Source organism: Podarcis liolepis (assembly GCF_965112155.1).
Source record: "Podarcis liolepis genome assembly, chromosome: 7".
NCBI lineage: Eukaryota > Metazoa > Chordata > Lepidosauria > Squamata > Lacertidae > Podarcis > Podarcis liolepis.
In genome coordinates, this window is record NC_139561.1 from 77,623,876 (window position 1) to 77,648,707 (window position 24,832).

The window sequence follows — 24,832 nt, forward strand, 5'->3', positions numbered from 1 at the left end:
GTCCAAGTGGCTCTTTTTGTCTTAAAGGTTGCAGACCCCTGGTCTTAATTCTTATACATTGGATAGAGATACTAATTTTAAAAAGTAACTGAAAGGGTATTATGCTGACATTCAGATTATTTCACTTAGGATTTTTTATAAAAAATGAGAAGCCTAAGATTTATGGAATTTTTAAAATAAAAAACCTGATAATCTGATTATTATTCTTTTAATGTTTTTTGGTGGTGGTTGTTTTAAAAATGGAAACATATAATTCACCAGATACTATATATCAAGCACTTAGTCATCATGGCACATCTGCTTGCTGCTAAATGGACTTTTCCCCCTCTGCCTCAAGAGCTTTGGACAAAACCCTCTGGGTGTCATCAGCAGCACCCGATATGCATTTCTGCAGCATGAAGTAGGTGCGAAGAAACGAAATCCCTCCAGACAGAAGAAAACCAAAGATGGGGAAATGCTCCCAGCGGTGATATTCATAAGCCATCACTGAGAGTCCCACCAAGTCTGGCAGCACCCATAAAATGGCAGAGAACATTCCCAGGGACTGCATTGCTGCTTTAAGGGCTGTGCTTGTCTTTCCAACCCGCTGGGCCAGAGCTGCAAGGGATCGATTGTCCAGGCCAAAGTCTAGGAAGCACCAGGAGCGGAACTTACTAAACAGAAATATGGGGAGAAGGAAGGGAACTGGGCTTCCAAGAGCGACCAGCAAAACAAGCCCTTTGGTCCAAATCTTCTCCTTCACAGTGGTTTTCTTATTCTCTAAGATAGGCAGGCAGATGCTAGGGAAGCAGCGCAGAAAGGCTTGCCTCTTCAGCCGCAAGAGATCGTTCTTCAGCGTTTCCTGCAGGAGGGGGAAGTCAAAGCAGTCGGCTTCCCAGTTGGAGACGATGAAGACTTGTAGGTCCCTCACTCCTTCTCTTACCAAGCACTCTTTGCAGTCCTCCTGGATGTGCAAGAGGACCTTCTTCTCATTGTAGTCAAATGGCTGTTGCCTCTTGGCGGCCGACAGGTCCAGGTCTGCTTTGGTGCGCACAAAGTAGAAGCACTTGCCCATATCTTGGATCTCACGGACCAGGTCAGAATGGGTGGAGCGGAAGCGCTGGGAGCCGACGATGATGAAGAAATCAAAGTGATTCAAATCAACCTTCTTCTCAAATTTGTCCTCCCCAAAAGTTGCCATTCCCCTTCCAGGGTGGTCCCAAAGGATCACTTGCGGAAGTGTCGGGTGTGGGTAATCCTTGACTTGCACTGTCGTCATCTGTATGCCAGTCGCAGCGGCACGCGGGTCATCGGCACGAAGACCCAGCATGGCATTGATGAAGGAGGACTTCCCGGAGCCGGGCTCTCCTACTACGGCAATGTGGAGCGGAGTGCTGTTGAAAAAGGACAGTGGTTTTGCCAGCACTTGCGACACAGCACCTGCCAATTGGCCCTGAGAAATGGCTACCTCGAAGTCTTCCACCATTGTGGAGCTTGGTGCGCTGCAGAGAAAGGAAGCAGGAAAATGTTAAGCGACCGGCCTAATTAGAAGCATTCATTTAAGAGTGGCATGCCCTCTGTAAAATTTCCAGCGTCTGCAATATCATTATCATTTGCCAAGCAACAAAGCTTTGCAGGTAGAATATATGAATCATAGAAGGGACATCAGGAGCTGGAGTTGCTGACACAGCATCTTAAAAAGCAGAGACATCACCTTGCCAACAAAGGTCCGTATAGTTAAAGCTATGGTTTTCCCAGTAGTAATGTATGGAAGTAAGAGATGGACCATAAAGAAAGCTGATTGCCGAAGAATTGATGCTTTTGAATTATGGTGCTGGAGGAAACTCTTCAGAGTCCCATGAACCACAAGAAGATCAAACCTCTCCATTCTTAAGGATATCAGCCCTGAGTGTTTACTGGAAGGACAGATCGTGAAGCTGAGGCTCCAATACTTTGGCCACCTCATGAGAAGAGAAGACTCCCTGGAAAAGACCCTGATGTTGGGAAAGATGAAGGGCACACGGAGAAGGGGACAACAGAGGATGAGATGGTTGAACAGTGTTCTCGAAGCTACAAACATGAGTCTGACCAAACTGCGGGAGGCAGTGGAAGACAGGAGTGCCTGGCATACTCTGGTCCATGGGGTCATGAAGAGTCGGAAAGGACCAAACAACTAAACAACAACAAAATACCCGTTGTCAATGACGTTAACTCTTTACTAAAAAAAAACACACCAAACGGCGCAGGCTGAGTGAACACAGCAACTCCTCCCAGTATCTCTTGCCCCAATGAAGCTGTTGCGAGGACTGTAGGTCCCCTCTTCCCTAGCAACCTGAATTTCTTTTGTCTTGTCTCTCATTGCTCTGCCCTCTTCATTCCTCTTCATGTTCTGGCAGACCAGGGGGGAGATTCCCTGTGTCTACTCTGCCTCTTGACCCCCCTCAGTTCTGCCTCTGATTCTGGACTGCTCTCTGCCACAGACTCTTCCTGCTCACTAAACCCTGTTGCCTCTTCATTTTCCGACATTTCCTCCTCCTCCTCCTCCCAGTCTGCTCTCTTTTCTCCCTCTGACCACTCATCTCCATCCCACCACCAATCCCTTTGGCTCTGAGACTTCTTCCCCTGGGGACTCCCTTGGGGGTTCCTCAACTGCTGCCTCCCCCCACTCCTCTACATTTAGCCAGCCCAGGACACAGGAGCAGAGCCCAAGAGCCCTGAATACAAAGAGGAACATGAGGAAGGGGACTCTCAGCATTTTAAGAAACTGCACTTCCTGATTTTTATTTTTATTTTTTAGCTTGGGGAGGGAGGCTGTGCCCATTACACTGATGATTAAACCTTACATGTTTTTAGAAAGATGCAACGCAGAGTTATCAGTCTGAAGGTGCAGAAGAGGAGGGTCTGGTCAAAAGGAAGAAGGGGTTGGGGCAGTTTTATTTAAGTATGTTTTAAGAGTGCTTCCTACCTTTACACACTGCATGTAAATTCTGCCCCTGCTTGTCATTTAAGTCAGAGGTTTCCAACCTTTTTGAGTCCACAGCTCATTTGACCAAGTACAGTGGTACCTCGGGTTAAGAACTTAACTCGTTCTGGAGGTCTGTTCTTAACCTAAAACTGTTCTTAACCTGAAGCACCACTTTAGCTAATGGGCCCTCCTACTGCCGCCGCGCCACCGGAGCCCGATTTCTGTTCTTATCCTGAAGCAAAGTTCTTAACCCCGAGGTACTATTTCTGGGTTAGCGGACTGTGTAACCTGAAGCATATGTAACCCGAGGAACCACTGTACCTTTTTTCTGTGGCACCCCTGTGGGGCTCAGGAGCCCACTTATGTCATCCCTTGCCTGCACAGCTGGCAGCTTCTCACCCTTTTTCAAACAACCCCCTCCTTGCTAAGTCTTCCCTCAGCCTCCTCTCTCCTTTCCTTGGGAGTCCTCTGGGCAGCTGATGATGCCACCCATGGTCTCTGAGCTGCCACCCCCCTGCCCTCAATAGAGGTGCTTCCTCACACTGCCCCACAGGGGCCTGGGACTTGTTTGTCCATTCCCAACAGCAAGGGGCTGGCTGGGCTCCCTCGCTTACTTGCTTGCTTACTTATTCCATGGCTGCCTCAGCTCCTGGAAACCAGCACCCCCTGGCCAGCCCCAGAGGCACCATCCACCTGGGGAGCTTGTAACCAGGGCTGCTGCAACAAACAGCTGTGCAAGCCTTTCAGAGGCAGAGACACCAGAGGGCATCAAAGGAGGGAGGGAATGAAAGAGGGACAGAGGCCAGTGTTGCCCACGGCAGCCCTGACCACCATTCAAGGCACCCCAGGGTACCATGCCACACTGGTTGAAAACCACTGATTTAAGTAATTAATCACCAGAAACACCTTATGTGTCTAAATTCTCCACCCACCCACCCCTCACCCAAGCTGCACATTACAGTGGTTCCTTGGTTTACAACCATAATCTGTTGTGGAGGTCCGGTTATAAACCAAAACAGATTGTAACCCAAGGCGCGCTTTCACCAATGGGGCCTCCCCCCCAAAAATTGGTTGTAATTCAAAAAAAAGGACACACACTTCCAGGTTTGACGTGGTTGTAATCCAAAACGGTGGCAAACCAAGGTACCACTGTATCAGCTTTCCAAGGAAATGGTTTCTTCCCTCAGATTTCCAAAAGAATGATTTCTCTTCTCCCCGCTCCTTCTCCCCAACCTGTGGAAGAACCAGACACAAATTCCTTGCCTCTCGACCCCTCAGCAAACCTTTATTCCTCCCTTCTCTCTCCCCCCCTCCGAAGAAGTCACCTGGAGGGCTGCTGAGATTTGGTGTGGGGGTTGCTGAAAGAGGAAAGGGGGGGAGTTGCATGAGGAATGTGAGGGGGTAAAAAACCCTCTAAACAAACGGGGGGGGCGAAATGTAGAGCAGGGTCCGGATTGGAAAGTTGGCCCAAAACTGGTCGTTTCTCACCCCCCTCCCTCCCATCTTCCCTTCAGGGAGGGAGAGAGTGGGATGGGAGTTATTTTCCTTCTGATCCTGGCATCCAAGGTGAGGGAAGAGTCAGGAAACGAGCGGGAGGGGCTAATGAACGAGGTCTCCCTCTCTCTCCCCCTCCCTCCCTGATCCAGGTGTGTGTTGGGTAGGCAGGTGAAGAGCAGCCTGGAAGGGAGGGCTGTGTGCACCAGTGGAGAGATCTGGGATCACGGGAGGAAGGGAGGTGGGCTGTGGGCTGTGGGCTCTCTCTCTCTCTCTCTCTCTCTCTCTCTCTCTCTGTGTGTGTGTGTGTGTGTGTGTGTGTGAGAGAGAGAGAGAGAGAGAGAGAGAGAGAGAGAGATTGCTCTGAGACCGGAAAGTTATCCTTGTGGAACAAATCAGTATGGTATGGTTTGTATGTCTGTGTATTGTTTCACACCTGAATTACATTTAAAAAACTGTCAAGTCAAATCAAAATGTCATTTTCTTTCCTGAAACGTTTTATCAAGATAAATTTAATACTGGATTTTCTGTGAAAGAGTTCATTACAAGGGGAAGTGCGTGAGGAATTGAATGGGTGGAGGGACGGGGGTTGGAAGAGAGACGGAAAGAAGAGCTAATTTGTCCCTGGCTAGGAGGCGCAATCTGGACGGTTCTGCCAGGGGCGCCAGATCACCTAGCTAAGGCTCTGCCTGCTTCCAAAGAGCTCCCCCCCGCCAAACCCCCAAAAGGGAAAGAGGCAGGAGGCGAGAGGAGCAGGAGGGCAGCCTCGTAGCAGCTGCAGAGGGGGATGTCGAATGAACACGCGTCACCGCTCGAAAGGGAGACCCGCGTCGACTTCAGAGCAGTTACTTACAACTCTTAGAGTAGCACCATCTCTGCTTGCTCCCTGGTGATGGCATGCTATCTATTCCCTTTGCAGCGGGGAAAAAGGGCAGCCTTCTCCAACATCATTATGAGTAAAAATAAACGATTCTGCCGCCCCCGCCTAGCAATGAGCTCAGAGTCCCCTTTAACACGGAAATCATCAGAGCCCTAGGAGAAATGCTCACCTCCTTACCTGTGGCCAGTCCGAATTTTTTTTGTAGTAAAGCTCAGTCCTCTCTTCGGAGACTTTGCTTGCTTGTCTCTTAGACTTTTCTCCGTCCAACTCTCTCTCTCCCACGCTTTTATTCCCTCTCCCGCCCGATCGTCGCTCTACCAAAAGCAAAGAAGAAAGCGAAAGTACGAGCTAGGACGAGATTGCAACGCAGAGCCAGAGCCGCATTCCCCGCTAGAGGGAGCTCCAAGCAGCCTGATTGACAGCAGTGCAGCTGCCTTTAAATGGGAAGGTCCCAAAGGCTCACTCGTGAAACTTGAAGCATCCGAGATGGTTAATCCTTTACCTCTGCCATAGTTGCCTCTGCCCCCGTCTCAGCAGCTCCCGCGTTTTCTGCATTTAAGCCCCACATGGCCCTGATTTCAGGGGGTTGATCTAGATGACCCTTGGGTTCCCTTCCAAATCTGCAATTCTACGATCCTATGACTTTCCAGAGCTCGGCTCTCCTTCTACTGCTTTGTAGATTGGAGTCTTTGCAAAGGACGGTAGAAATTTCAGGAGCGGCGCGAAATGTTTTGGCACCTGCAAAGAGCCAGTGTGGTGTAGTGGTTAAGAGCGGTAGTCACGTAATCTGGGTAACCGCTCCTCCACATGCAGCTGCTGGGTGACCTTGGGCCAGTCACACTTCTTTGAAGTCTCTCAGCCCCACTCACCTCACAGAGTGTTTGTTGTGGGGGAGGAAGGGAAAGGAGATTGTTAGCCGCTTTGAGACTCCTGAAGGGGAGTGAAAGGCGGGATATCAAATCCAAACTCTTCTTCTTCTTCTTCTTCAAAGAAGCAGAACGGGTCCTATCTCTCTCTCTCTTTTTTTAAATGATATTTATTCAAAATTTCATCAATACATAGACACACAAAAAAGAAACAAGAGACACAGAAAAAAAATACAGCAAAAAATAAAACAAAAGGAAAAAACCCAAAAAAGAAAGAAGAAAAATACAAATCTCAGATTACAACTTTTCATTTGCTTAATTCTTGGACCTCCTCACACCTCCCTTTTTGTATTCTAGTTTAATTTGTTATTTCAGCAAATTCTTCCCATGTTTCTCAATTTTAATTTAAATGATTAATCTTCACAATCTCTCTTATTTATTAATCAAGATAACCTTTCCATCTTTTAATATAATCTGTTATTCAATTTACCTTAATTTCTTTAACCTTATCTTATCTTAAAAATCTTAAAATTTCAAAGTTTACATCATATTCATACATATCTCCTTAAAATCATTTCTACTAAAGCCAATTTAGTTCCTTTCCAGCATATTCCCTCAAATTTCATTAATGTTGCACTAATTCCAAAATTAACAAAAGAATTTCCCTTGATATCACTAATTTTTATCCAACGTCCCTTCTTCCTGGTTTCGGGTCATGTCAGTCCTTTCTGTCCATTACATCCAGTCCATCAATCTGGTGTTCTAATGTCCGAGGCCCTGAAATCTCTTCTAGGCCCCTTCTGCAAATTTTTTTGTTCTTGTTTGTGCTTACACACTTCTTTGTCTATTGTTGGTTTCTTGGGGAGTGGGTCTCCGGAGGGTTCCATCCGGTAATAGTTTCCATTTTCCTTCATCAGATTGGCCCCTTCCCCCCAGTCCCACTCCCCGTCTTCATCTTTGTAATCCAAAGAATATTTATCCAGAAGATAATTGTTCACCTGTTTCATAGTCCCACTAGAGTTAAAAACTTCCTTGACTTCAAATACTTCCCGGCACTCTCCAAGTTCAATCTTCCAACGCAGTAGCTTTTGTTCCTGCAGGACTTTGGATCTTTCCATTTGTGTTGTTTGAGGAGTAATCACTGCCTCTTCCTTCTCCATCTGCCCTTGGACTTGCCTTGTCAAACCAGATTCCTGAATTGATCGCTGTGTAACTTCTTTATCCTTATTCCCTGTTAAATCATATTCACTGGCCACAGCTCTCATCAAGTCCATTTTTTCATGCATCAAGTTCATTTTCTCATGCAGCTGCTCCAGCAAAGCATTAGTCATGCCAAGGGCAGACACCAAACCTTCCTGCCGACACATTTCTGTTCAAGGTCAAGGTCAAACGGCTGGTCCCACAATCCAAATCTCACATCTGTGGAGTCTCCAAGTAAGCTGCAACAACAAACTGACAGGCTCCCTCTAGGGGACACAATTTCTATTTGTATCCATTTTTGAAATATATCCAACAAAGGAGATTACTTTCAATTTCAATTCCTTTCGATTTCAAATACTTTGTTTCTTTAAAGGGCAGAAATGCAGAAAGTAGCATTGAAGTTAATTTGTCTCTCTCTCTCTCTCTCTCTCTCTCTCTCTCTCTCTCTCTCTCTCTCTCTCTTAGCTATCTGTCAAAGTGCTCCACTTTCAATCAATGGACGTCTCAAACAGTTTCTGTCCCGACACCCCGTCCCCAGGTTTGGGACGATGGAAACTTAAATTCCTTTACTCTCCTCCTGCAGGATTAAACAGTCAAGTCCCCCCCCCCTTTCTCCTGCTTCCCAGGAGTTTTATTGGTTGTGGATGCAGGAAATTTCCAATTTTAAAGCAGTTTTTCAGGCTATTAGGTTGCAAGGTCTTTGCTTCAATCTCTATACAAAAGCGGAAGGCGGACTTCCTGTTTACACCTTCCCGCTTCGTGCCTAATTCATAAATTTTGCAAATTTCTTAATCCAATTCTCTGCTTTTACTCACGGGTGCTTGATTTAGAGTCCAAATGTCATCAGGAAAAAGTCAGCGCTCTCCGGCGATGGCTGCGCGGCTTCCCTCCATGGAAATAGCGATCGGTTCGCAGCACCGCGCTGCTCACCCCACTTCACTCCGGAGCCCCGAAAAGGGGTTTCCTCGTGAGTACGGGAGGCGCTCTTGGTGCTCTGCCGAACCCCACGTTCCCAGGCTTCTCGGCCTGGGATTTCTAGCGGGCCCCCGCCTTCGCCGCGGCGGGAAGACCCAATTTCCACAGAGCCCGTTCCTCCGATCCGAGGAACTCCGCCATTCGTTGTTGGCGCTGACCAGAACGGGTCCTATCTCTTGTCTCAGCTGCTTTGAGGATTCTTGCAATTAAGCAGGACATAAATGCTGCAAAATAAACAGTGTTGTTCCACCATGCTTTCTTCATAGCGTGGATGCTTGCAGCTCATGATCTCGTTGATGTAACAGTGGCAACATTTGTACCATGATGTATTTATTGCTTAAAAAACCCATCACAAGAAAGGTGGTATCTAACATCGATGGTAACAAAGCTTTGTGTACTCTCTGGCCCCTATTAACCAGGGCAAATGAGGGCAATCATGCAGGCAGGATAAAATCTGCCACTCACTCCTGATATTTGGGTAGATCTTCTGCAATTCAGAGCAGGGCTTTTCTTTTTTTAGAAAAGTTCTAATATTCTGCAGGCTTTAGAGCCCGCGTGACAAGCTTGCTTTGCAAACCAGGCAGGCAGGAAGAGCACCAAACTCTCAGATGGATCCTAGACTGACAGCAAAGCCTGTGTCTTATCTGACACCCTCAGCCTTAGGGGACATCATGCAGGGGGGCACTGGGCACAGGTTCCTTCAAGGGTTTCTACAGCCTCACGCAGAGAGACTCACCTTCCCTTCCCCAAGCTTGTCCTCCAGCTTCCTGCAGCCTTGGGAGCTGGAGCTCTTCGCCACTCCCACCCTCCAACTCTGTTGCTGATTGTTTATTCATCCTGCATAATCTTAGGAAGGGGAAGGGAGCTGCAGCTTTTTGTTATCTTGGAGCAGAAATTACATCCTGTTTCCAAGTTTTCCTCTCCCCCCCCCCCCACCCTTGACCAGTACAAAACTCTTCTCAAACAGGTGATTTCTGAGAAAAGGAAACCTAAATGAGTCTCCCTAGTTCCTCCTCCTTGTAAATAATTTCTTGGACTGTGCTGGGTCATGACAGAGAGCAAAAGGAAGCAGAAATTTCTCCAGCCTGAAAGCAGAGGAGGAGAATGCAAAGGAAGTTTTCCCCAACAGTCAAAAGAACAAATTGCTGGAGTCTTTGTATCATGTCATCCCATTTCTCCTGAGTTTTGATGCAGTGTGATCCCCACATGACTGGCTCCAAAGGGCCGAAAAACTGAAGCATATGGGGTGGTGTGGGGTCAAAACAGGAGCCCTATGCCTAGGATACCCCAGTTATGGCTTTCCCCAAAGAATTCTATGTAGTTAGTTAAAGGTGTTGAGAGTTGTTAGGAGGCCCCTATTCCCTTCACAGAAGTATAATTCTCAAAAGTGATTTAGCAGCCTCTTTCATCAGAAGTGCCTGGGCACCATTTTGGCGTGCAGAGCTGAGCCGCGATGGGTGAAGGAGGGAGAGGAGCTGGGGAGCACGAGAATGACTTGCGCACAGTTATAGGACCAGCTCCCAGGGGCCGAGATATGGAAATATTGGAGGGGGGCTGCTCCCCACAAGGTGATGGGCATTGCCACTCAAATGGGGTGCGTGCGCCACATATTGTGATCTATGAGGTGAGGCAGGGCTTATCTGCCTCCCCCCATATTTTAAGTTGGCACCCCAGCAGACAGTCCTGTTACCTCTGCTTCTTGGCTCCCTCTCCCTCTCCAAGCCCGGCAGGAGTCGTGTTTCTGCTACTTTCTCACAAGGGCAATCGCAAAGCCCATCAACTTTTTTGGGAGGGGGCGCCCCTCAAATATGATATTTAGAGGGGAAACACACGTAGACTCCTAACTCTGTGGTTAAAGTGGTTATCAGAGGCTGTCACAGGGGGAGGGGCCTGCTCTGAAGCATGCTGGGCAAGTGTAAACCCCATGAGACCCCGAGGTGTGCCCCCCCCCTGCATTTTCTTCCTAGGGGAGGGGGGATACGAGCAGCTCCTCCTATTCAGCAAGAGGCCACTGCAGAGACATTAGCTCTCTCCCAGTGTTTTGCATTGCTTACTTTTACGAATGTAACTGAGCATCAAACTCTGCCTTCAGCATGGCAACTCCAAATTTCCAGAGCTTGTTTCCGTGAGCTCATTACTGAGGTAGACACCATGTTTCCTTCCCTCTTGTCCAGCTGTATACTTCAGCTTCCTTCTTTCCCCGCTCCAGGAGATTCACGTTTGAGAGACTCCCTTGCATGGCAGCCAACTCCTAGGGGCTGTTTCATATATGTTGGAAGGTGCCCAGGCTGGTTGGCGCAACCCAGTCAGATGGGCAGGGTACAAATAATAAAATTGTTGTCATTGTTGTTGTTGCTCTGAGTCATTTTGGAAGGTGTTTGGTGTTGTTGTTGATTGAATTTATATACCTATACTCGGGGGTCTCAGGGCATTTCACAGAATAAAATCAAGATAGAAAACCACAAGATACTGTGATAGGAATTTTATGGTCTTACATATATGGTAATATTCATAAGTGTACCAACCAAGCATGTACATAGAAGACCAACCTGGAACCATTTTGATTCCTAAACTGAGCAAATGTTTTCTCTGCAAGGTCAAACTGGAAAAGCCTCCCCATTGTCTTTTCCTTCACAAATCCTGTCTTAAGCTTATGTCTGTGTTTGAATAAGGTATGAGCCTGTGACCTGGCCCAGGAACTAAGTATTTATCACTACAAAAGAATGGCCAGGCTACCCAGGAAATCCAATCAAGTAACCTGCCAGACAGGAGATAAACAGCGACAGGAGAAAAACAACATGCAAATGTTCTGTTTTGTTGTTGTTTAGTCGTGTCCGACTCTTCGTGACCCCATGGACCAGAGCATGCCAGGCACTCCTGTCTTCCACTGCCTCCCGCAGTTTGGTCAGACTCATGTTTGTAGCTTCGAGAACACTGTCCAACCATCTCGTCCTCTGTCGTCCCCTTCTCCTTGTGCCCTCAATCTTTCCCAACATCAGGGTCTTTTCCAGGGAGTGTTCTGTTTTAGACAGCTTTTTGTGTGTGTATCTGTTACCGGAAAAATCCGAGGGCTCCCTTGGACAAAAACAAAGACACCAACCAGGATAACTTGGAGCAAAACAGCAGCCTGTAGGCTTGGCCTTTATTGAACTGTTGCAACAGGGTGTTCCCCTCACTTGCAGGAGAGAGGAAAGACCCACAAAGATGGTGTGCAAGACCTTATAAAAACTTTTGAAATTCCCATCCTCTAGGTCAAGCCCACCCCCAGAAACATCATGCATACATTACAGAAGGGGTTGACATCATGCATCCATTACAGAAAGGGGTTGTTTCAGTCCATGCTGAATCCACTCCCATATGCAAGTTCTTTGTGATCCTGATTGTCTTCTGTCTGGGATCATCAGGGTTGACATAGCAACTGGGCAGGGCTCCTGTGGATGTGCTGGGATGGTGAAGGGATTATGGCTGACCAGAACCAAGCCACCCCCCTTTGATAGTCCTTGTCATATGGAGTAAAATAAAAATGGAACAGTGCAAATCCGATGTATGAATGATTTTCTATGAATTTATAACAGAAATGTGGCGTATGTAGTGTGTGAGTGTGAGTGTGTGTGAAGTTTGTACAAACAGAATGATTGGGGTGGGGGGGTTCCTGCTACATATGTATGATGTTTCTGGGGGTGGTCTTGATCTACAGGATGGGAATTTCAAAAGTCTTTATAAGGCCTTGCATGCCATTTTTCTAGGTCCTCCTCCTTTCCTGCGTGTAAGGGGAGCACCCTGTTGCAACAGATCAATAAATATCAAGCTTACTAGCTGCTTTGCTTCTCAATAGTCTCTGGTTGGCCTCCGTTATTTTCTCCTACCAATAGGGAACCTATGTAAGAACTCTATATGGGCTCCTGGATACCCCATAAGGGAAAATGGCAATTTTTGTTTACAACAATACCAAATAAAAATAAAACAACAAAACAATACACACTCCCCAAAAACACATTTTAAAAGTGCATAGGATGTAGATCGGACCAGCCAAAGACCTGGTTGAAAAGGAATGTTTTTGCCTGACGCCTAAAGATGTATAATGAAGGTGCCAGGAAAACTTCTCTGGGGAGAGCATTCCACAGACGGGCAGCCACTGCAAAGAAGGCCTGTTCTTGTGTTGCCTCATTCCATACCTCTTGAGGAGGAGGCACACGAAGGAGGGTCTCGGAAGATGATCTCATGGTCTGGGTAGGTTCATATGTTGTTGTGATTACAAGTATATAAATTGTTCTTAAAGATGGAATAGCGAGTAAGATGGGTTGGCTGGCCTGATCTGGTGTGATCTGGGATTGCCTCAACATAATCTGACCCAATCCTATGTTGATACAAATTGGCCCAGTCCAATTCATTAATTGGATTGGGCTGGATCTGATGCACAGCCCAAGTGAAACGTGTTCTTAAATAAACTGAAATTTTTCTAGCAACACTTAGCTCTAGGGCCCCTGCTGCCATATTGTCCCAAGTCTCTTTCTCAGATGCCATAATTCTCCTCATGAAGTTCCATTTTCAGCACCACAGAAGCTTCAACATGGAACATAAGTCCCTTGCAGTTTGCTCTCAGCTGTTCAGAAAGCCAAAGCAGTGTTGTAAATCAGATGGTGTTGGGCAGAGTCTGAGAAGCTTGTGCTCATACCCACCCATGAAAATATCAAATAAGTATGGAGGAAAGTAAACCCACTTAACTTCCTCCACAAAGAGCCCCTGGATTTAGGTAGGCTCAATCCAATTTGTAGGGTCTCCTATGCCTGCAAATTTCACCCACTTTGGCCAAAAGGGGATTATTTGATTCCTCATTATAATGAATGGGGACACAGAGGTTTATTTGGTTAGAGTCGTGTGGAACCCAAGACACAGATATAAGCAGAGAGAGTACAGAGTAATTAATGCACAGATACTTGGTCACACCTAGTGAGTTGGAATGTGTTTGTCAGGAGTGCATGTAGGAGCCTTGCCCTGGTAGGGCTTTGCAGGATTGGGGCCTTCCTGAGTTTGGCCTGGAAGGGCAAGGCGCTGCCACACAGGGGAGGCTTGACAGAAGACTCATAGCACCTGGTGGCAGGGGCCAGGAGGGTTATATAAGACCAGCATTTCCTTCTGTCACAGCAACACGCTACCCACCTAGCTGTGCTTCGGTTTCCTGACTCCTGGTTTCCTGACCCCTGGACTCCTGATTCCTGCTTCCCGTCCTCTACCCCGGTCCCGACGTACCGAGCCAGGACTCCGACTGCCTGTAACCCGGACCATGACAGTGTTTTGCTATTAGTCAATAAAAACTATATTATTTGTATGTTTATTTGTGTTGGCAGCCAGTGGGGGAACATTTCAACCTCCAAGGCTTTCAGGCTGTAAGGTTTTACAGAAAAGTTGAATTCTGAGGAGGGCTAAACTCATTCCACAAATGAGCAGCTGGTAAAATCACTATAACAATCTCAAAAACAATTGGCTAATGCTTGGAATGAACAAGTTCAATGTGCACTGAATTAGTTTGAAAAACATATGAACTACATGTGAAAGTATTTCCCATACTTGCTGGGTAAACTGAACATGAATTAAGTTGATGTTGGGCAAAATGAAGAATGATTTCTGGCTCATCTTCAAGTTCATTGTCACTTTCTAAATGCATTAGAGTATTTATACAAATTTTTTTTGCCCAGGATACTTTGGATGAACTTGAAGTGAACAGAACATAAAGAGAACTGGTTTGTTTCATAAAGGGATGAACATGAATGGGAATTAGTTCTTTTACGGACATGTTGAACTTGAACTAGTTCCAAGCTCTGATATGGACAGAGACCTGATTTGAAGTCTTGTTTGTTCTGATGATGTTGTCTCTGGTTTCTTTGTTTTCTCAAAAACCAAGAAACAAAAAAATGGAAAATAAAAAGCACATATCCCACAAAAACAAAACAAAAACAAAGAAAGAATAAGAAGCACCGATCTGGAGTTATTTGTGGCAGGAGGACACCCAAAACTCCCTCTACTCCAACTATGTTGAAGATGAACCCATCTTTCTCTGTTTCATAGCATCCTAAAATACAAGGAAATTTGTGGGTTTGTGTATGCTTATTTCCAGAGAAACACCCCCCCCAAAAAAGGCTCAGGCTTCCCCTACCCACCCAGCTGGTGAAGTAAAGAAAAGATTAATCATTACAGCAAGGAGGCTGAGAGAAAACAGGCTTGTGGTTCAGGTTAGGACACCTAAATTTGGACCATTGCCTACAGCTTTCCCATGCCTGGATTAAATGATTTTTTAAAACAAAAATTAGAACAGTTGGGGAAATAATTGCAGTAGGGAGGATTCAGAAAAAAACATTTCTTAAAATTTTAATATTTATTATTTCATTGAGATTAAGTAAATAAGGGAAAAGGAAAGAATAGCAATCAAAGGAGGCAGAGAATACATTAAAACATTTTTAAAAGCAGAAATAACAAAATAACCACAAAATATACTAAAGGCTACAAAACTATATAGTATATTTTTGCATGGATAAGCATGTCTCGCAGGATCCCACCCAAGACGATATCTGTGTTAGATCTTGTTTAATTTCAACTGCTTCAGATTTTGATATCTCCTCATTAAGATCAGTAACTTTTTGACCCAGGGCTGTAATTTTAAGATTCACCTTTGCTAAATTATCCTTCAGACATTAATTCTGCATCACAATTAACTTAAGCGTATCAGCAATAGAACTCTCTGAAGCCATTTCTCTTCTCTTCTTTTCTCCATTCTTTATGGGTTTTGCTGCTGCAAATTTGCTGCATGTTGGAGGGGGAGAAGTAGAGGCGGCCGCGGTTTGATCTTTGCCATCTTTTAAAAAAAATTTGCCTTGGATGACATCCATCACTTTAACACCGACAGGTAGGAGATAAGGAACCTCTTAACTGGCCAAAAATCACCCAGGCAGGCTACTAATTAAGCATTGTTACAATAGGACTTCCATATGTCTGGGATTCATCCGTCAGAAGTAGCGTCCAGGCAGAATTTTCAAAAATTGGTAAAAATGTCTGTGAAAACATATGGAAAACCATGGCAACCCATGTCAGAAGTGTTGGGTTTTTCCCCTCAAAACATCTTTTGTTTTTTGGAGATTTTGTCAATAAAAGCTCAACTTTGCCTCCCCCCCCCATGCAAAGTTCAACAACTTTTGTGTCAGGATTTTCACTTTTTAAAATATGGCAACCCTACGAGTGCTGAGCTGAAGAGTAATAAAGGGAGCAATTGGTTGGTGCTGCAGTAGAAAGATGAGATAATGCATGTTGTACCTGGATGTCTCTTCCCAGGTAGATGTATTGGCTGTTTACTTGCGTCTCTTGGGCTCAGCAGCCTTTGCCAGAACTTTCTCTGCATCTTTCACAGCGTTTTCCAGGAAATTCTTCAGCAAGTAGAATGTGGTAGCAAAAGAACTGCCCCCACCATAGAGAGACCCCAACACAGGTATGAAACCCACAACCAGCTCTGCCGCTGTGATTGCTCCCCACATTGCTGACCTCTTCAAGATATTCATGACAAATTCTGCCGTGATCTTACCGGTGCTTGGGGTATGTTCAATAACAGATTTCAACTCCTCAACAGGTTTATCCACACGTTTTGCTAGTATATTGAGGGAATTTTCATCCAAGCCAAAAACTTTGCAGATATGTATCATTGTTGCAACCAGAATGCCAATGTCGCAACTAAGCGAGAGGAATGGGAGAGGAATCAACCCAACAGAGCAACTCACCATGGCATTTTTCCATATCAGGCTCTGCATAGCAGCCTTTTTCTTTTTAATGCTATCTTTTGTTAAAATCGGAATACACATAGTTAAAACATCTCTCTTGATTTCATCCTGTTCCTTTTCAATGGTCTCTTGAAGGAGGGGGAAATCATACTTGCTCAAATCCCACCTTGATATCAGAAAGACCCTTGGAGAAGACTCACCTAATGCCTTCAAATTATCATAGCTATCTTTCCGTATAATGTCAAGAGTCGTCTTCTCAGCTTGCAACATCTCATGGGTGTCCTCCACATTGATGCGTTTTGACCGCCTGTAGTTATCTATATCGATATCCACTTTGCTGCGCACATAGTAGAATTTCTTCTTATTTTTATGGATCTCAAGAGCCAATTTGGTGTCATCCTCAGTGAAGCGCCCTGAGGCAATGATGATGACAAAATCATATTTGCTCAAATTGACCTTCTTTAGGTATTCCTTTGCAATAAAATTATTCGTTCCAATTCCTGGTAGATCCCAAATTTTGACTTTGGGGAATGTGGGGTGTGTATATTCTTGTGGCACCATTGTTGTTTCTTTCACCCCAGGCAGAGCTGCACCCTCTTCATCATCTTCCATGCCCCGCAGGGCATTGACAAAAGATGATTTCCCGGCACCAGATCTTCCTGTGATGGCAATTTCCAACGTGACGTTATTTAATAAATTTGACTGCTCTTTAGCTTCAGCTGAAACAGCTTCTAATGTTTTTTTCTCCAGAGCAGCCTTCACTTCAGCAAGGTCTTTTTTTATGGCTTCTATTGTTATGGCAGGATCCATGACAGTGATTTCTCGTGGCTCAGTTTATCTGAGAAAGAGAAGAAAACTCTAATAGTTAGATTATAACTTTCCACACACTTTTATGGACATCTTTACAATCCGTGGTTTATGTGGTAAAATCAATTAGGGCAATGTGTTGGGAAAAAGCACCAAGGCAAAAGCCAGCTCCAGATGGCTGGAATGCAAAACAGGATGTTATGTTTTGCAGATGTACTGTTGGAGAAAAGGTGGAGCCTATTCTCTGTACTGAGCACCGGATGTTAGCTCAGTGTGTCATCTGACCTGTGCTGGAAGTACAGGGGAGGAGTTTGTGTCTCTTCTGATGGAGTCTGAAGGGAGCAGTCGCATTTCTATGTACTGCTGAGTGACAGGAATAAAACATGTAAAAAGGACTCCTGTCTGTCTCATTTCCCCTCCCTGGGGGAATGCAGGGAGGGAGAGAAGCAGAGAGAAGCAGAGGGTGTGTTCTTTCTCACGACTAATGAGAAGAATCGCCAGGTTTGTTTACCTAGCCTGCCGGCGGTTGCAGACGGAAGGTAAACACAGTATCTCGCTCAATTGCCTCGGGGGAGGCCAGGTACCTCTGACTGTGAGCTAAGATATTAACACAATGGTGGTGAACCTTTTAGAGACCGAGTGCCCAAACTGCAATCCAAAACCCACTTATTTATCGCAAATGCCAACACAGCAATTTAACCTGAATACTGAGGTTTTAGTTTAGAAAAAACAACTTGTACAGTAACATCTTTTGTCTCAAAACACAATAACAGAGCTTTCAATGATGCAAACAACTTTGTATTGAAAGCTAAAAGTTTGTATTTGGGATTAATTGAACAATTACGTAATGTGACATGGCAACACGGCAATTTAACCTGAATATCTGTTTTTAATGACCTCTTGGAAGCTGCCCAGTGTGGCTCGGGAAACCCATCCAGATTGGCGGGTTAAAATTGTTGTTGTTGTTGTTGTTGTTGTTGTTGTTGTTGTTGTTGTTGTTGTTGTTATATTTCACAGCTTCTTCAACTGCCGCAGCCTCCACAGAATGAATTTCTTTGTTGGCTTCTGTGGGAAAGCTCAGCGAACATGTAAACCTAGCAGTCCCTTCTTAAGTTGCTATCTTTATATGTTTGCTAACTGACCTGGGCGTTAAGCCCTGTTGATCTCAAGGAGCCTTACTCCCGAGTAGAAACAGACTGCCAAGAAGCCATGGAGCATCAAAAACCACACCCGCCCAACCTCGTGCTCACTCACCAGTGTCACAGGCTAAAACTTTGGATAAAACACTTCATAAATAAATAAGTCAATGCTCTGTGCATATCCCTAGTATATTCTGGCCAAGTCTTGTAATGCCACTTTCACAAAAGTCACCAATAAAATGAAGAATATTTTTAGAAATGTCACCAAAGGGGAGAGGAAAAAAGGAGTCAGAGAGTCAAAATAAGTGATGCAGAAAGAGCCCAGAAATATTCTTAAAGGGCAATACTGGGGAAAATATTCACATTGGGTGTTTGTCAACTAACTTTTACTCAGCAATAGACTCACTGAAATTAATAACCATGCCTAAGATCCATTAATTTTAATAGATTTACTCTAAGTAAATGTTAGTTGAAGACAACCCATTATCAGCAACATTATCTTGTCCCGAAAGCTATATAAATATATTGAATAAATAAAGGAAATACAGCTAAAGAAAAAGAGAGAGCATAAAATCCTTTTTAGAATTAAGGACATTCTGAGGACCTAACTGCACGATACATTAAGTGTGGGGTGTTATCAGTGGGGTTTTGTTTGTTAGCCTGTCTGTCTGTCTGTCTGTTTGTTTGTTTGTTTTAATTGCTATGGGGAGGCGATTTTGCAGCAGGACTAAGGTGCATGGGGAAGGGAAGTTTCATATTTCGTACCACAGTTATGGAAGGACACAGAAAGCCCCGAAAGGGCGACTCGGGAAAGTCGTAGAATCATAGCACTGTAGAGTTGGAAGGGACCCTGAGGGTCATCTAGTCCAACCCCCTGCAATGCAGGAATATGCAGCTGGTCCATACAGGGATCAAACCTGCAACCTTGGCGTTATCAGCACCATGGTGTAACCCACTGAGCTATCCAGGCTCATCAGGCAGCACCTACCCAGAACAAAGAGAAGCTCCAGCATCTTCTGCCCTGTCCTGCCTCGAACCCTTGCCATGCAGTTTTTCTAATCAGAAGTGGTGCACAGATACCATTTTTACACACCAGCAAGTGCTGGGACGCAGCCGTGTTCCTGCTGCTTTCTTGAAGGAACTGGGGGCGGGGGGGGGGGCTGCAGAGGGATATATTTAATTAACACGTGAAAGCGAGACCGTGGCATTGGCTTCAGGGCAGTTACTTAAAACTCTTATGCTTTGCTTCTGCACTAAGGGGCAGCCCAGATGGTCTCTGCCTCTTCAGCACTCAGGGCATTGTTTGCAGAATAGAAGTTGCTGTATTCCTCTGTTCTGCACCCCGTTCCCCGCTCTGACAAAGAGGGTGGGGTCATGAACTGCATTGCAATGCTGATAGACGCCCTTTATTAAACTCGTGGGGGGGGACCCTTATAGTAGCACGAGCTCTGCTTGCTCCCTGGTGATGGCATGTTATTTATTCCCTTTGCCACGGGGAAGAAGGGCAGCCTTCTCGAACATCATTGTTAATAATAATATTATTGTTAATAATATGATATGATATATGATATCACAATAGCTATGATGTAATGGTTAACATAATAACAATAAAAAGGTGAAAAATAACAATAAAAAGGTAAAAGGTAAACAACAACAGCAATTGTTTCTGCCACCCCCACCAAGCGAGGAGCTCAGAGTCTCCTTTAACGCAAAGAAGCTCAAAAAGAAATGGAAATCATTCTAGATCGAGGGAAAAAGTCCAACTCCTTACCTCCTGCTGGATCGATTTTTTGCAGCCAAGCTCAGTCGTCTTTGCTTCGAGGTTTCTCGCGCTTTTCTCCGTCCTGCTATCTCCCTCTCTTTTCCTTTTATACCCTCTCTCCCTCCTGATCGTCACACTTCTAAAAGCAAAAAAGAAAGCGAAGGTAACCAGCGAGGATGAGATAAGATCTCAACAAATAGCCGAAGCTGCAGAGGGAGCTCCAAGCAGCCCGTTTGCCAGCGGGGATGCTGCCTTTTCTGGGAAGTCCCATAGGATCACCTGTGGAAGCATCCCATGGAAGTATTCCTTCACCTCTGCTGTTGTTGCCTCTGTGCCAGTCTCAGCAGCACCTGAGTTTTTTGCAGCGTGGCATTGAAGAAAGAGGGCTGCTTAGAGCCCAGCCTTCCTACTACTGCAGTGTAGAATATTTGCAAAGGAAATATTCCTAGATTTTTCCTAGAAATTTCCTAGATTTTTTTTTAAAAAAACCTTCTAGTTAATAAGTTGCATTCATTGGTGTGCTCTGAGCATGAGTAATGTTGGATAAAATCCTTAGGCTGGGGTGTAAATGGCAGGCTGGGGGAGCAGAGCAGCGCTATGAGGAGAATTCGGCTGATCAGGGCAGGTGACTTCCATGGTTCCACATCCAGACCAGCATGTGCAATACATCAGATGCGCACTGGGCACAGACTTATTAATATAAGAATGCAATGACAACAAGGTTCTGCCTCATGTCTGAAGTGTGTCAAGTTCTTTCTTCCAACCCACTCTCTGCATAGACCTCTCCTGTTATTTGCATTAAAAAGATGGGGGTTGGGGCAGTGAAAGGATTTCATTAGCATGTGCAGAGATACTTTGTTCTGCTTAGGGAGCCCTTTCAACACTAACAGGAGAGAGTGTGAGCAGCTGAAGTGAGAAGACAAACTATCCTCTCCTCCTCTCCTCAAACGTCTGTTTGTCAAGGATCTCGAGGAGCAAGTAAGTCTTAACAGAGGTCCCTCAAAGTCCTTCCCTCCCAGCCTGCTTTCCCCTTGCTCAGCTGGCAGGCTTGTGATCCCAATGATGTTAGATCTCCTGCTGCTCTTGAGCTTCTCCCCTAAGGTTAACAGCAGCATTGGGGGGAGAGGGATTATCATCAGAATCATGGGATGGAGAGGGAAAGTTTCAAACTGCCTGTAGACCCCTTCTGTCCTGTTGAGTTGACTGAGGAGCCTCTGAGAGTGCTTAAAAGGAGGCTGGACAGCAGAAGTTAACAGTTATCTGAAGCCCACCATACCCAATTGTCCATGTAGCAAGGCAAATTATCTGGAACCTCCCCTTCTCCCCCCTCCAACATGGCTGATCAGTGGAAAGCCACATAAGACTAGGCAGTGGGACAAAAGCAGTCTGAGGGGTGCAAATGGCATGCTTCTGAAGCAAAGTTAGAAGACCTCCTTCTCTCTCTGCCGAGCAGTGGCAAGAGCCTGTGGGGTTCCTGGCATGCACCCAGGGTCTGTGGTCCTTTGGAGAACTGAGACACGGCAGGGGGGTCTTTTGCCACCACTTACTGGATGCTGTCGAGCTTCCTGAATAATCTAGCTGAGGATGCTGAAAGGGTTTGAAAGAAAGCCCTAGGACTGGAAGAGTGTGAGGCAGAGCATCTCAGGACCAAGTAGAACTGGCATAAGACATGATGCAACCCAAGGTGGAGAAAGTAGGAGTTGCTGCTGCTGCTGCTGCTATGGCAAGTCTTCCCACTTTGGCACCCCTTTTTTTACCCTTTTTGGCTGGTTCTAGAGACAATGGAGCAGACCCTATAGCTGATTTGCCTTACCACAATACGACACAATCAAGCTTTTTAAAAAAGCAACAATTTTTGTCAAGTCCTTTGGAGACAAGTGTGCCAGACAGGTACACGACTGCTCCCCATTTTCTGTATGGAACCCAATACTCTTATGAATTGAATTGACCAGGTTTAATCAATGCACCCTTTGAGATTCATTACACATGTCGTGTCCACAGTGAATGCTTTTTTTAACTGATATTTTTTTAAATTTACTCCGATGTAAAGTAGAAACATTTGTCATATTGATGTAACATGCTGTCAAAACCTTTCTGTGTAATTTCTACCCAGACAGGCCTTTAAGAAAGAGAATTCTTTGATTTTGATGTAGTTTTATTAGATGTTGCTAAAATTATTTTGTTAGATGACAGTAGGCAATAATCAAAATTACCGTAGAAGTTGAAGTGTAGGTATTTTGGGCATATAGCTTTTTCCTTTCTGAGGCTGCAGATTTTGTGGAATGTAATCTTGCTTTTCTTCGATAATGGAGAAAGCTTAGGAAAAAATGCCCTCTTCAAAGGAAAAAAATTGGGAATAAATATCCATTCCTTTGAGCCCCCCCTCTCTCTTTCATTTGACCCGTATAGTATTTTGCTTCCTGCCCAATTCTAGCCTTGCTGCTTCAGGCAATTATAATTTAGTTAAGATTTAGTCAAGGTTTCTCAGCCTTAACAATATTTTAGATTTGTAATGGTAGCATATTATGATTTCCCCTCTGAATAAAGCAAAATGTCACACTGCCCGCTCTCCTCTCCCCCTTTTACTTCAAAAATGCTTTGCTGACACTAATGCAACAGTCCCTCTATTCTCCCTTGCTTTGCGGAAGAGGGTCATCTCTCAAAGTGAGACATTCTGGGTTAGGTGGCCAGAGAGAGTTGCCTGCACACACATGTTTCCACAGGCGCTAGAAATTGTTTTAAAACATAGTTAAAAGTTTGAGGTTAATAAAGAAAGGATTGGAACCACTTCAAACTTTTTGTTATCGCATTCTTTCAGACAACAACAAAATACCCCAAACTATTGTAATTGGTCTTAATGGCGTTTGATATCCTTACTACCTGTCTCGCTGCCCAGCAGCCTCCTTGCCTGAGCTGAAAGAACCTCTCAGAGGGAGGCTGAAGACTCGTATACTGCTGGTTTTGGGGGACTTCAGCATCCATGCCAAGGTGACCAGCTCTGGGGTGGTTTAGGACCTCATAGCTGCCATGACAACTATGGGGCTGTCCCAACATGTCAACAGCCCAACCCATGTGGCAAGCCGCTCTCTGGACCTTGTTTTCTCAACTGGGCAGGAAGAGCGTGATCTTTCCCCCTCTGCAGAGGTGGGGGACCTAATAGGATGGTCGGCCCTCAGAGATGGCTCTGGGAGATTTCCCATCATGCCTTAGTACCCAATCAGATACGTGATAGGTAAGTTGGGTTCAGCTTAGGTCATTTATGTTATCATCTGGCACTCCTCAATTCTACCCAAGCCTCTTGTTTTCTGTTTAGGACTAGATTTAGAGAGTATTTATGTGTGTGCTATGTATTACGAGCTTGTATTAATAAACTTTCATGCTGAATTTTCCTTGGTTTGAGAAGTGCTTCTTCATCTTTCCAGCCAAACCTGAAACCAAGGACTGGCGATACCAACCCAAGCTCTCCAAAAGGAGCTGGCTCCACAAACAGTGGTGGAGCTAGGTGCTCTGGCTCCTGGGGTAGGGCTAGCCGCCCATGGGGCAGGGCAAGCATTCCGGGGGGGTGCCAAGAGGCCTTGGGTCCCATGGCTTCCCTTTCCCCCATCCATTCATATCTCAGCTCCCAGCAGCCTCCTCTGCAACCCCCATCACCCTAGAGTCTTCACCCAAAAGACTCACCACCCCAGCAGCCTTCCAAGACAAGCATGGAGAGGAGATGAGATGAGGAGAGACAGAGAGGGGCCTTTTCCAGACTGCTCTAGGGAGCCCAGCTGTCTTGCTCCCCTTAACCCTTACGTGGCCGCACCGCTCAGAGATTCCTGCCCAGGGGGAAATTTCACAAGGCACCAGGAGGGATCCAGATCCCACCATGAGATCCCGCTAGATTCAGGATATGACTTGGCAATGCTTGGCTAGGCTCCCATGCTGGGAAAGGGGCATACATAGGGGCCAACTCCTAGGGGCCCAGCTCCCATGCGGGGGGTGACGTATTGGATGGGCCAATTGCGGAGCAGTGGCGTGATCTGCCCCTGTCCACAAAGTGTGGCAGTGGGTGCTAAAGCGTGTTAATGCAACGTGACTACTTTTGCGACACCTGCCTTCCTATCATTATTCAATCGGGAGGCAAGCTGAGTAAACAGAGGAGCTCTTATTTCAATCTTGGCCCATGAAGGGGTCCAATTTGGCCTGTGATCACAACATTTTCTAAACCACGTCTACCTGCCAAACAGCTGCCATCAGCTGATGGGCAGGTGCATGGTGTTCAATTCTAGGTTGGCTCCAGGTGTTGGCTAAGACAGCAGGGAATGGGTGCAGGCAGTGAAAGCAGCAGGATTTAATCTCACAATTATCAGCTGTTAAATCCTGTTCTGTATGGCTGTGAGTACCTGCTCACACAGAGCCCCATTTTTTGCAGGTGCTGGCTGCCAGAGGGAAAACACAGTTGTTGTTGCTGCTGCTGCTGCTGCTGTTTTTAAACATCCTATGGATTCAATATTAAGTCATAAGGCTAATGGTGTTTGAGTTTTATTTTACAACCTGATCAGCAGGAACTTTTATTGCCCATCTAAAGACTGCTGAATCTCCCTTTGAATGAAAAGACAAGTAGTTTGCATTCTAAAAATATCTTTTATTCATCAAAATTGTCCTGGGAAATAGTGTTTAGTGTTCTGGAGTCATCATTGTCACAAACTCTCAGATTTTTCCACCTACAGCTGGTTCACTGCTTTGGACAGAATTGGCTGCACCAAACTAGTCTCTTGACTGCTGGGGAAGGCTTTCGGTGCTTGCTTAGCTTCTGCTAGTCTGGCTGGAGAGATTTCCGTTTGTTTTTATTCTCCAAATGGTTTACAATGAAGAGGAAACAGAGCCACCCAGTTTAGGTTTCGCTTTCTCAGAAATCAGCCATTTGAGCAGAGCTGTGTGCTGGCAAGCAGCCAGGAATTGTGTGTCAAGACCCCGCAGCCACCCTTTTGTTGAGAAATAACTCAAACAAGGACACGGA

General features: G+C 45.5%; 4 protein-coding genes across 6 annotated transcripts in view; 1 reads left to right on the forward strand and 3 right to left on the reverse strand.

The window, feature by feature from the left end:
* Window positions 1–5,551, reverse strand: part of LOC310712404 (interferon-inducible GTPase 5-like) — a 38,517-nt gene extending 32,966 nt beyond the window's left edge. Inside the window, exon 1 of one of the 2 annotated variants that reach the window (XM_083515434.1) lies at window positions 5,488–5,551. The gene's annotated coding sequence lies outside the window, so the exon portion shown is untranslated. Of the gene's footprint in view, window positions 1–4,042; window positions 4,170–5,487 lie in introns of those variants that run through there. The other variant, XM_083515435.1, reaches the window with a different exon arrangement.
* The window catches only part of LOC310711154 (uncharacterized protein), a 116,594-nt gene that overhangs the window by 67,530 nt on the left and 24,232 nt on the right, over window positions 1–24,832 (forward strand). The window lies entirely within an intron of this gene.
* Window positions 195–6,064, reverse strand: LOC310712388 (interferon-inducible GTPase 5-like). 2 transcript variants are annotated; one of them, XM_083515394.1, is made up of 3 exons: window positions 5,821–6,064; window positions 5,496–5,632; window positions 195–1,481 (listed from the first exon to the last, which is right to left on the reverse strand). In XM_083515394.1, exons 1-3 carry the CDS (start codon window positions 5,884–5,886, stop codon window positions 308–310), a joined length of 1,377 nt encoding a protein of 458 aa, XP_083371520.1. In that variant the 5' UTR covers window positions 5,887–6,064; the 3' UTR covers window positions 195–307. The 2 variants fall into 2 exon arrangements, with proteins under 2 accessions (XP_083371520.1, XP_083371521.1); XM_083515395.1 differs by lacking the exons at window positions 5,496–5,632; window positions 5,821–6,064 and adding an exon at window positions 4,228–4,302.
* Window positions 14,714–20,495, reverse strand: LOC310712401 (interferon-inducible GTPase 5-like). The gene is made up of 3 exons (XM_083515428.1): window positions 20,110–20,495; window positions 19,840–19,969; window positions 14,714–16,960 (listed from the first exon to the last, which is right to left on the reverse strand). Exon 3 carries the CDS (start codon window positions 16,930–16,932, stop codon window positions 15,700–15,702), a length of 1,233 nt encoding a protein of 410 aa, XP_083371554.1. The 5' UTR covers window positions 16,933–16,960; window positions 19,840–19,969; window positions 20,110–20,495; the 3' UTR covers window positions 14,714–15,699.

Excerpts from the sequence above, each read along its gene's own strand:
- LOC310712401 (XM_083515428.1), bottom strand. The coding sequence starts at position 16,932 with ATGGATCCTGCCATAACAATAGAAGCCATAAAAAAAGACCTTGCTGAA.
- LOC310712388 (XM_083515394.1), bottom strand. The coding sequence starts at position 5,886 with ATGTGGGGCTTAAATGCAGAAAACGCGGGAGCTGCTGAGACGGGGGCA. Across the intron at positions 5,633-5,820 it reads CAGAGGCAACTATGGCAGAG|AGCGACGATCGGGCGGGAGA; the intron begins GTAAAGGATTAA and ends TGCTTTTGGTAG. Across the intron at positions 1,482-5,495 it reads AAAATTCGGACTGGCCACAG|CGCACCAAGCTCCACAATGG; the intron begins GTAAGGAGGTGA and ends CTTTCTCTGCAG.